Source organism: Adiantum capillus-veneris, chromosome 3 (assembly GCF_014529385.1).
Source record: "Adiantum capillus-veneris isolate H3 chromosome 3, ASM1452938v2, whole genome shotgun sequence".
In the NCBI taxonomy this organism is placed as follows: Eukaryota; Viridiplantae; Streptophyta; class Polypodiopsida; order Polypodiales; family Pteridaceae; genus Adiantum; species Adiantum capillus-veneris.
This window is the reverse complement of record NC_140933.1, coordinates 49,791,768-49,803,983: the sequence shown is the minus strand read 5'-3', so window position 1 is coordinate 49,803,983 and position 12,216 is coordinate 49,791,768. Positions and strand designations below refer to the sequence as shown.

Sequence of the window (12,216 nt, the reverse complement as noted above, 5' to 3'; positions counted from 1 at the left end):
GCCACGATTGAGGAGAGGGGCTACTACACAGCATCGACGGAGACTACAACAGAGGATTTGAGCCATACTCTCTCGACATCCAGAGTGCAGATGAGGATGGATTCTAGTAGTAGTAGTATTTTTGTTCTAGTCTTTCTGTACCCAGACATGGTATCAGATTCACAATTTTGTAACAGTTTGGTCTCATAGGTCATTTTGACCTTTTGAAGACGTTAATATAACATCTCATTTCATTTCATTTCTATCTATCTCTTTCTCTCTCTCTCTCTCTCTATCTATCTATTTATCTATCTCTGTGTGTGTGTGTGTGTGTGTGTGTGTGTAGCAGTCATTATGCAGAGCATTGTTAACACATTAGCACCACCAAAAATGTCGAAGAAAAATTGGCTGACTCTATCTCAATCTATGGCAATCTGTGACAAGGAGTGGAGTGGCTCCTCTCTTATGCACCATGCACTGGTCCTGATTCAAGTTTCAACATGTTGAATCGGCGTGCACTTTTGGAATAGTTGTAGCTAAACGAAAAGCCTCAAGGTAAAGGTCTAGTATTTGCCAAGTCCTTGACCGTGATCCACGTTGCATCAAGAGAAGGATAGTTCTTGAACTTGAACAAGTATTTTTGGACCAGTTTTTCCTTCACTTTCCTTTCCTTGCCTTGCATGCTAGGACTCGCTCAAGTATAAGAATCTCCTTAGCTTCTACTACCTTGGGTTGCTTATTTGGCGCCTTGTCCTTTGGCACCTCGCCCTTGAAAGGTTGAAGGAGACTCACATGAAAGGCATTGTGAATCTTCTAAGTATCTCGCAATTTCAATCGGAAGGATACAAAGGGCCCATAGTATCTCATACTAAGCTTTTGGAAAAGCTTCTCATTACCCTTCTTCTTGCTAAGACATGCCTTCTCAAACCAAAGAAACACCCAATGATCTTCCTTCAGCTGCAAGTCGCGTGAATACTTGTCTACTGCTTTCTTATGCCATCCTTGAGACTTTTGCAAAGCCTCCTTAACCTTGGCAAAAGCAGTGGTGAGATTCGATCTTGTCCTAGGTGCACAAGATGGGTGGAACCTTCTTGCCACCCGCGACAATCTCAAATGGTGCCTTCCTTGCCGAAGTCTGAACAATGTTGCAAGCAAAATCCAACAATGGAGAATAAGTCACCTACTTAGATCTATTTGCAGAAATATGGCACTTTAACAATTCCAGAACCACTGTGCTGATAATCTTTGACTATCCATCGTTTGCGGATAAAATGACGATGAGAAATTTGAGCAAAGTACCCACATTCTCACACATTGCTCTCCATCCAAGCTCTTGAATTTGGGGTCTCTATGTGAGACAATAAATTTTTTAGGCATCCCATGTAACCAAAAGATGTGTGAGACAAACAATTTTGCCAAATGATCGGCTTTCACTATATTCTTCATTGGCACAAAGTGAGCATGCTTGCTGAATTTATCCAATGCTACATGCCCATCCTAAGTCCCATGAAGAAATACATCGCTATATTCTCCCATGGTCGATTTGGAATTGGTAAAAGTTGTAGGAGTCATGTCGCTTTGTGCTTGTCATACTTCACTTTTTGGCATACTATACAAGTATGCACAAACTCATCCATGTCCTTCTTGAGCTGAGGCCAATATAAGTAATGCTTAACACCCTTGAGTGTTGCCTCTATTCCCCTATGCCCAACAAAAGGAGGATTGTGACACTCCGGCAACGCCTTTTACCTCAAACCACGTGTAACACAAGATGGGTGTTCCAATCAAATAACCTTTCTTAAGAGAATAACGAGAAACTGTCTCTGCACTCCATACCCTGTCGAAGATATCGCCAAAATCTGCGTGTGTAGCATGTTGCTCTTGCATCTCATTGACGTTCTGATGATGAACTGCTGTAACAGCAGATATTTGTGGCTTGTGAGTCAAAGCATCTGCAACCACATTCTTCTTTCCCCTCAGGTCCCCATAAACAAAATCAGTCAGACCTCTCAAGAACTGTACCAGCAAATCAAAATTGTTGCAAATTAGAACTAGTGATATTGTGCTCTCTGAAGTTAATTACATGTCCTGTACTGGATATAGAAGGGCTGTGCTGGAAGCATCTTGTGTATATTCATTTAACTAAAGAGTGGCACCCTATCTTGTACATATTGGAATGTGAAGTGGAGTTGGTAACCTTGATTCAAGTGCACATTGAGAGTAGCTGTTTTAATCTCCTAATCACAATCTCTATATGATGTAAAGGATTTGTTAATAATGGGAATGACAGTTAAACAGGTTAGATAGATCTGGGAATTTTCAGGTTATGTCAGTTTTCTTATGTACAGGTGCACAATCCTGCAACTGGAGAAGTCCTTGTGGAGGTTCCACACATGGGTGAACTGGAAACCAAGGCTGCTATTGATGCAGCATCAAAGGCTTTTTCAAGTAAGTTGGATAAGATCTAATTGGTCAGTTAGATTTTTGTTTGTTTTTACCTGTTTTCTTTCTTCTTGTTTGCTTCCTCTTAAGTTTCTAGTTTGGTTCAACAGCAGATGCAATGTTTCATTTCTGCATCTGCTAAGAACAGTTTTTCGTAAAGCAAAAATATTTAGTGGGAAAACTTTTCATTCCTGGGGGGCGGGGGCGCGGGACTGCTTTGTTGTTACTGCAAGTACCAGCTTAGCCTTCTACTGCAGAAATTTCGAACTGGGATGTCAACAGTTCCGTCTTGCACACCCCATCACCCCCCCCCAAACGGCACCCCCCCCCCCCCCGCCGCCTCCGCGGTCCCCCCGTCAGGTAGTCATGCATGACAATTGGTACACCCAATTCTCTGGTAAAAACAGATCTTTTCAACATCTCTTCACACGTACACGCAATGGCATTTAAGTAATGTCGCTTGATCTTGCACGAGCTGGCCAGCTCCAGCAGAAGTATATCAAATGTCTGTGAAAGGCCAACTGGGCTATGAGACAAATCAGAGTGTACAAAACGATCCTTGTCCTTATGTATCATGCGAAAACAAAAAGGATGCACTTGTCTCTGTGCAGAGCTCACATGATGGCTAGTGGTGCCCGTGCATCCTTGCTTTATATTCCTTGGACACACAACAAGCATGGTCTGTGGATGTCTCTGCCAAGCTAGTGATAACAAAGAGAAAAGACAGGACATGAGGGGGTCCTTTTCTCTCAGTTGTGGTAAGTCATATGCTGCCTCTTACTGAATGTGATTTTCTGGGGTCCTTTGTTAGTTGGGGTGATTGGTGTGTAACTCTCTCTTGGCAAGATCTGATGGACACATGTGAAACGTTAGCTAGGGTGCTGTGGCACACCGTGACTCTTAAGAGATTACAGGTTGGATTTGGAGTTTCTGATCTGGAGGTGCATAATATAACTCTAAGGCCCACCTGCATATTTGTGGCATGTTTCCGGCAGATTAACCCTGAGAGTTCTTTTCACAATTTTGCACTATTATGCCTCAGTATGGAGGTTTTTGGATACCCTCTTTATCGGTAGATTTTCTCAAATGCTCCTCTGTTGATGGCTTCTTCTCCTTTCATGCACTCTATTATATGAGCATGGGACAGGTTCATGAGAGTTCTTAACCGACCTATGTGTTTGGCTTTGATTCAACACGAGGTGGAGTGTCACCAAGAGGTGTATTTTTCCTGTTGCCTTCCGTAAATAAGTATTAGATATTTTTATTTATTTTATTTTTACTTGTTTTCCTCGGAACCCTTGAAAAGGTGCAAGTGGACATTGCATGGCCAGTGTGAAACGGTTGCGGCCGAATAGGTTTCTCACAGCGGGAGTCTGGGCCGGTCAGTTCGGGACTAGTCGCGCCAGTTAGCACTGAATTCTGATGAGTATGGAAGCCTGTGTGCGCCAAATGAAGTCTGGGCCACTCGGAAAGTCACTTATAACTCTATAAGTCAGTGGGAACTAGAAAATTAACTCAAAAGGGGCAAACTAGACACATGGCGGCTTTTGGGGAGTTTGCTACTTCCAGCTAAAGAGGGGCGCCCAATTTGAGAGAGGAGGTTGATTTTTGATCATAAGTGAGCTACAGTGTGTGTGTGAGTAGTGGGTGCAGGTCTACAGCTTTAATGGAAAGCTTGCCTTCTCCTCTGTCTCATGTAGCGCGATGCTTTGCTCTCGTGCATCTCTCTCTCCCCTTTGGCACATATGGTAATGCCCCACTAGATGGGCTACTCAGATGAACATGTACAGTTCTGGGGGTTTATGCGCGTTTGCCAAGGCAAGAGCCTTCTGGACAAGAACTGGATTAGCTAATTGCTAATCCCCCACAGGTACGCACAGTTCCATCGCGAAAGATTGCGAGTTCGGAGAGTTTTCTCGCGTGAAAACTCGTGCAATTCATAGGGGAGCCGTCCCATTGCGTGCGGGAGCCCTTGGGACACGCGTAGGCGTGTTCGCTCCGCTAAAAACGATCCGAAACAGCGAATTACCCAGCAGTGAAAAACAGAGAATTACAGCCCGCTGAATTTCTGTGACAGCTCACTAGAAAGCTTCCAGATAGCGAGGGAATCCGTCCTAGACAGGTGCTTTTGACCTACAGGGGTTTTTGCGTCGTTATGTTGCCGAAATCCGGTCAAAAACTTGCGTTTTCAGCCCTCGCCAGGTTTGGACAGCTTTGTGAAAGCTTGTGCTAAGTGGTCGGATCGTCTACCTTAATTTGAATAAAGAAATACCGAAAGGGGCGCCAGTCTTTGGGGCCTACAGGGCGTCAGTCTCGTGTGCGCAGTGACATTCTAGTCGCTGGACGCAACTGTGTTCTCTTCCCTTCTCAGTGCTCTGTGTAAAGTTAACAGGTAATTCAAATAGTACCGCCCTCTACGTTGTATAGGCCAGTTATATGGTTCCATCGACGGGATAGTCAGTTTTTCTTCAAAAAGTGCAGCGTGGATTGTTGTGGGTGAAAGCAACACAGAGCTTGTCGTTATGGCAGAGAAGAGAGACCAAGTACCTGAAGAGGGATCTTCCTCACATGGCACGGAGAAAGTTCCTTCAACTCTTCAAGAAGAGGACAGGTTGTTTAGAACTCAACTGCGTTGCTGCATGGACATGTTTCAGCAGTTGGCTAGAAACCCAAGGATGCAGGAGTTCTTACAGGCTCCGACACAGGGTTTTCAGCCTCCTACACAGGGCATGACTGAGCCGTTGCAGGAAAGGAGATTTCCAATGCGCAGAGGACTCATGATGCTCGAGGGAAAGCCCATGTGGTTGAGCAACTAGCGGTGTCCAATGATCCAAAGCAACTTGCTTTAGCTGGACAGGAACCGTTTGTGAATGGTCAAGGGAGTAATGAACATGCTATGCGTCAAACCCTTCCATTACCTAATACTTATCCTGGTTATTTTGGAGGTGGTTCAGTGTTTCAAGCTATGGTTGGACCTTCCACAGGTTATATGCCAGGGAATGTGTTCGGGACAATGCAAACAGGCATGGGTAACCCTATGTATGCGAACATAGGTTTTCAGGGTGCCTACGGCCAGTTTCAAGTGCCTGGAACACAATTTGGTATGGCTGGTTTTTCGCAGCCATACGTACAAAATGTAGATATGACAGGTAAAACAGTTGATGCGAGTGTTGGAATGAACAATCATGGAGCACCACTGTTACAGGCACCTGTTTATGATAATGTGGCTCCTTTGAGTCAGCTGAAGGATTACAAGGAAGGTGGGCAGGGAGTGAAGTTTGAAACTTTCAGAGAAACTGAGGATCAATTGAAGGCTTTGACCTTCATACAGCAGTTCGATGTAGCTTATGATGGAGGAAACTTCACCGAATCTTCAAAGATACGCAAGGCTGCACTTTCTTGAAAGGAAATGCGCTTCAATGGTGGCCCGCATTGTTGAACCAAGGTCAAGCCTCAACAACGTGGGTCCAATTCAAACAGCTTTTTGCGCCTGCATGGTTGACGAACACTTTTGAAGTGGATGTGATGACAGAATGGCACGAGTTGAATGCTAAACAGTGTGCAAATCTGGAAGAGTACAATAAACAGTTTTGGGCCGCACTGTTGCCAGTCACCTCTTACAGGTTTGTGCCATTGTCAGAACAAATTGAGAAGTATTGGTGCGGATTGCCCAAGAAAATCAGGGACTACTGCACGAAGACTACTGTCATGAATATGTTTCAGTTGATAGAGAATGCAAGAGTGGCAGCAATCTGTCGAAGGGAGATTCCAATGGATTTAATAGCCACAAGAAAGGGTCCCTGGGAAAACAGTTTTCAGCCAAGGGCAATGTTGCAGCAAAGCCTTCTGAGCCTTCCACAAAGAAGCCCTCCACTGAAGAAGGTGATACGTCCAAGAAGCAGTCTAAGTCTTCTTCGGGATGAGGACAAGGACAAAAAAGACATTTTTCTGGCAAAACTTTTGAAGAAAGGAAAGCTCTTAGGGAGGCCAAGAAATGCTACATTTGTGAACAGGAAGGACATTTTGCAAATGAATGCCCACAGAAGAAGTCACAGGATAAGGATGACAAGTCAGACCATAAAGGGAAGAAGCAAAAGCCAAGTGCAGGACTTGTTCCAGATTTGGTTGGAGACCAGCCAAACACAGATGCCACGGAGCTGTGCAGAGCTTGGGGCAAAGTTAGAGACCAGTCAGTGCTGGTTTTCTTTGATCCAGGAGCGCGTGCAAATTTCATATCACCAGAATTGGCATCAAAGTTGGGCATTCGTGCAGAGGAGATGGGTATGACAGGGGAAGCAGGTTTGGCATGCCCAGGTCATTCAGAGCCTGTTACTCCCATTTTGGGAAAGCTTCGTTTGCACATTCAAAGCTATGTGGATGTGGAAGAATTTCATATTATGCCACTTGAGGGCTGTGATGTGTTACTGGGTATCCCATAGTGTTACAGGTTGCATTCTATGGTGGATACTTACAACAAAAAGATTACCCTTGTACATAGAGGAAAGACTCATGTCCTTGATGTAAAGCTTAAAGGCGAGTCTGTTCCAGTTGTTTCTGCTTCTGCTATTTCATCTGTAATAAAGAATCATCTTTCTGCGTACTTGATCTTTGCAAAAGAAGTACCTCAAGTTGTATCTAATTTGTCTACCTTAGATAAAGACAGGTCAACTTTTTTGAGTGGTTTCAGTGATTGTTTTTCGGACTCTTTGCCAGGGGAGTTACCTCCTGAGAGACCTAAAGATCATACCATAGATCTTGTGCCAGGTTCTAGTCCACCGAATAGACCACCATACAGGGTTAGTGCAGCCCAGCAGAAAGAGATTATGAGTCAGGTCAACGAGCTTTTAGAGAAGGGGCTGATTCAGCCCAGTTCATCCCCTTTTTGTTCGCCTGTACTCTTAGTGCAGAAGAAGGATGGTTCATGGCGTATGTGCATTGACTATCGCGCCTTGAATAAGAATACCATCAAGAACAGGTTCCCCATACCGAGGATAGATGACATTCTTGATCGGCTTGAGGGAGCGTCATTGTTTACAAGAATAGACCTAAAGAGTGGGTATCATCAGATACGCATTAGGCCAGAAGATGTCCATAAGACTGCGTTCAGGACAACATTTGGTCTCTATGAGTTTCTTGTTATGCCATTTGGTCTCACAAATGCTCTTGCCACGTTTAATAGAATGATGGACATAATTTTTAGACCGCATAGAAACTTCGTGGGTACCTTCTTTGATGACATGATTGTCTATTCGAAGTCTGAAGAGGAGCATAGGGATCACGTGACTGCAGTTTTCAATGAGTTACGTAACAACAGGTTACTCATTAATGCGAAGAAGAGTGAGTTCTTTTTGCAAGAGATTCACTTCCTTGGGCACATTGTTTCAAAGGATGGGGTACGCATGGATCCCGCTAAAGTGGAAGCAATTAGGTCATGGCCAGACTTGAAGTCCGTACATGACATTCGAAGCTTTTTAGGCTTATGTTCCTACTACAGGAGGTTCATCCGAAATTTTGCTAAGATTGCTTCTCCACTCCATGCACTGCAAGGAAAAGGAGTTACTTTCAAGTGGGCAGCCAAGGAAATTTTAGCGATCAAACACTTGAAAGAGAAGCTGTCTTCAGATCCGGTAATCATTTTGCCAGATCTTTCAAATCCTTTTGTGGTTCAGTGTGATGCGTGTGGCCATAGTCTTGGTGCAGTTCTAATGCAGAATGGCCGAGTAGTTGCATATGAGAGCAGAATTCTTTTGAAGACTGAAAGGAACTTGCAAGTCTATGAGAAAGAATTGTTGGCAGTAATTCATGCTCTCACTAGTTGGAAACACTATCTGCTGGGGGCTGATTTTGTTGTCCAAATAGATCATCAAACCTTTCGATATTTTCTCACACAGACGAAGTTGTCTGAGAAGCACATGCGATGGGCAAACATCTTGTCAATGTTCCATTTTCAGATTGTGTATGTGCAAGGGAAAAAGAACGTGGTGGCTGATGCATTGTCACGAAAGCCCCAAATTTCAGCAGTATCAATTCCGTACCATTGTGAACTAGACGAAATGAAGACACAATATGCTGAAGATTCAGATTTTGCAAGGATCTATGACCAGCTGCTTGATGGGCAACATCATGAGCACTATATGCTTAAAAATGACTTTCTCATGATGCATGGAAAGTTATGCGTTACTAAACAGTTACGGCCAAAGATTTTGATGGAAAGTCACGCTCCACCTTATGCTGGGCATCGTGGAATTGATGCGACAGTGAAAGGGGTTGAGGCATTCTTCTATTGGCCAACTTTGTGTCAAGATGTTGACACATTTGTAAGATCATGCTTAGTATGCCAAAAAGTCAAATTTGACAGACAAAAGCAACTGGGATTGTTGCAGCCATTGCCGATCCCTGATAGGCCATGGGAAAGCATAGCAATGGACTTTATCTTTGATCTTCCAAGAACACAAACAGGCAATGATGGGATTTGGACTATCATTTGTAGGTTCAGTAAACAGGCCCATTTCATTCCTGTGAGGAAGAAAATAAAGCCAGAACACATGGTCAAGATATTTATGAGCAATATCTTTAAATACCACGGGATGTCTCCGTCAATTGTTAGTGACAGGGATCCACGTATGACGAGTCTTTTCTGGAAGGCATTGTTTGAGAACATGGGCACTACGCTAAAGTTCTCTTCTTCGTTTTATCCGCAAACTGATGGACAGTCAGAAGAGGCAAATTCTACTGTTCTGGACCTGCTCAAATGTTATGTGTCAGAGCACAAGGCAACTTGGGAACACCATCTTCCATTGGTTGATTATGCTTACAATAACACTGTGCATACGTCAACAGGTAAGGCACCATTTGAGATAGTGGAAGGAGGGAAGAAAGTCCCGCCCATTTTGCAGACTAAGGACAAGATTTTTGAGGCAGACAAGTATGTGCAAGATATGGATGAAACATACAGGAAGATAAAGATTGCTCTTGAGAAGACTCAAGCTAAACAAAAGAAAGCTGCTGATCGTCACCGTCGTGAAATTGTATTTTCACTTGGTGATTAGGTGCTTTTGCGCTTTGAAAAGGCCAGGTTAAGGAAAAGGAAAGGCAAGGAACGCTTGTTTCCTAAGCTCAGTATGCGATATTATGGTCCTTTTCAGATTTCAAAAAAGATCAGCGATGTAGCTTACAGGTTAAAGCTATTAGAAGGCTGGAAAACACATAATGCTTTTCATGTCAGCCTTCTAAGACCCTTTGTTGGTGATGTGCCAGAGAATATGCTTGATGAGGAACAACCCGAAGTGGAAGAATCGGATGAAATCCTTGTTCCTGAACAAATATTGGCACATAAAGAAAGAAAAGTTAGAGGAAAGGTTGCAAGACGCTATTTGGTGAAGTTCAAGAACTATCCATCATTGGATGCCAAATGGATGGAAGAGTCTGAATTGCTTGATTCACCTCAGCTATTGCAATTGTATCTTGAAGCCTTTCAGATGGAACCCACAGTGACTTGATGTAGACTTTTTGGAGCAAGGCAAGAGCATGGTTCATGATTCTCAAGAGAGTAGTTAAGCAATTGTATCTACTTTTTCCGTACAGAATTTAGCTAGAGAAGTTTGTGCTTCAGAGTACACTAGAAGGCTTCTATGCTTGATATATGTGTCGTAGCCAGGTTGGTGGGATTGTTTAATCGTCCAATGCTACATTCCCGGAAGCATGTATATCCTGGATTCCCATCATAGAATATGTGTGATATCAACAGATGCCGCATGTATTATTGGCATGCAAGCGAGGTCGCTTGCAGTATTTCAAGGGTGGGGTGTGTCACCAGGAGGTGTATTTTTCCTGTTGCCTTCCGTAAATAAGTATTAGATATTTTTATTTATTTTATTTTTACTTGTTTTCCCCGGAACCCTTGAAAAGGTGCAAGTGGACATTGCATGGCCAGTGTGAAACGGCTGCGGCCGAATAGGTTTCTCACAGCAGGAGTCTGGGTCGGTCAGTTTGGGATTGGTCACGCCAGTTAGCACTGAATTCTGATGAGTATGGAAGCCTGTGTGCGCCAAATGAAGTCTGGCCACTCAGAAAGTCAGTTATAACTTTATAAGTCAGTGGGAACTAGAAAATAAACTCAAAAGGGGCAAACTAGACACATGGCGGCTTTTGGGGAGTTTGCTACTTCTAGCTGAAGAGGGACGCCCAATTTGAGAGAGGAGGCTGATTTTTGATCATAAGTGAGCTACAGTGTGTGTGTGTGAGTAGTGGGTGCAGATCTACAGCTTTAATGGAAAGCTTGCTTTCTCCTTTGTCTCATGTAGCGCGATGATTTGCTCTCGTGCATCTCTCTCTCCCCTTTGGCACATATGGTAATGCCCCACTAGATGGGCTACTCAGATGAACATGTACAGTTCTGGGGGTTTATGCGCGTTTGCCAAGGCAAGAGCCTTCTGGACAGGAACCGGATTAGCTAATTGCTAATCCCCCACAGGTACGCACAGTTCCATCGCGAAAGATTGCGAGTTCGGAGAGTTTTCTCGCGTGAAAACTCATGCAATTCACAGGGGAGCTGTCCCATTGCGTGCGGGAGCCCTTGGGACACGCGTAGGCGTGTTCGCTCCGCTAAAAACGATCCGAAACAGCGAATTACAGCCTGCTGTGTTTTCTGCAGGTTTAGGGTTTCGCACCTAAACTGCAAGGGAACCCCGGCGGAGCCTCGTGAGAGCCTTGGGATGCGTGTACAGGCTTTTGGGCACCCGGCAGTGAAAAACAGAGAATTACAGCCCGCTGAATTTCTGTGATAGCTCACCAGAAAGCTTCCAGATAGCGAGGGAATCCGTCCTAGACAGGTGCTTTTGACCTACAGGGGTTTTTGCGCCGTTATGCTACCAAAATCAGGTCGAAAACCTGCATTTTCAGCCCTCGCCAGGTTTGGACAGCTTTGTGAAAGGTTGTGCTAAGTGGTCGGATAGTCTACCTTAATTTGAATAAAGAAATACCGAAAGGGGCGCCAGTCTTTGGGGCCTACAGGGTGTCGGTCTCGTGTGTGTAGTGACATTCTAGTCGCTGGACGCAACTGTGTTCTCATCCCTTCTCAGTGCTCTGTGTAAAGTTAACAGGTAATTCAAATAGTACCGCCCTGTACGTTGTATAGGCCGGTTATATGGAGAGACAAGGCTCAGTAGATGGTTTTTGAGATACCAAGGATCAACAGCTAGGTGAGATCACAGAGTGATCGGGCAGGCTGGGATAGAGGTGTAGCATCCTCTTAATCTCTGTGAGCTGGTGGCTGGTGGGGTTTTCTTGACTCTTGTGGAATACCCCTGTTTGCTCAGTTTTGAGTGTCAGGCGACTTACAATTATCCGTCGATCATTTCAGCTACAGCTTCTTCTTTAAATTTGAGTCAGTTTCACTGTTAAAATTACTTGTCTTGACTTAGATGTGATTTGTTTCTGAGAGTTTTCAGGTGCCCTTCTTTCTCAAGCGTATCAATTGGAGCGGCCTTGGTTGTGTTTGTCTTTCAGTCTGGCTATGTCCAGTTTACAATATTATACTTAGAGTCTCTTTTTGTTGTGGCCAACCGTAACAATAAGTGTACTAATATGTGTGACCGCATATTTTACAGGCTGGCGTGAGCTACCTGGATCTGAGCGAAGCAAATTGTTGCGAAAGTGGTATATATTTTGTCTTGATGTTTTGTTCATATCTGTGTAGCGAAGCTGCAATATGTCGTGTGTCATGGGTTTGGGCTTCCTCAATGACCGTTCGTTTCGTGTGTTTCCTTTTCTTTCTCCAACTGGCATATTAGTTTT

General features: G+C 44.1%; 1 protein-coding gene across 1 annotated transcript in view; it reads left to right on the top strand.

Annotated features, from left to right (window-relative positions):
• ALDH5F1 (aldehyde dehydrogenase 5F1) overlaps window positions 1-12,216 on the top strand; it is a 148,479-nt gene that overhangs the window by 37,543 nt on the left and 98,720 nt on the right. The window contains exons 3-4 of the mRNA XM_086508591.1: window positions 2,328-2,427; window positions 12,030-12,078. Coding sequence (XP_086364717.1) covers window positions 2,328-2,427; window positions 12,030-12,078 — 149 coding nt within the window. The remainder of the gene's footprint in view (window positions 1-2,327; window positions 2,428-12,029; window positions 12,079-12,216) is intronic.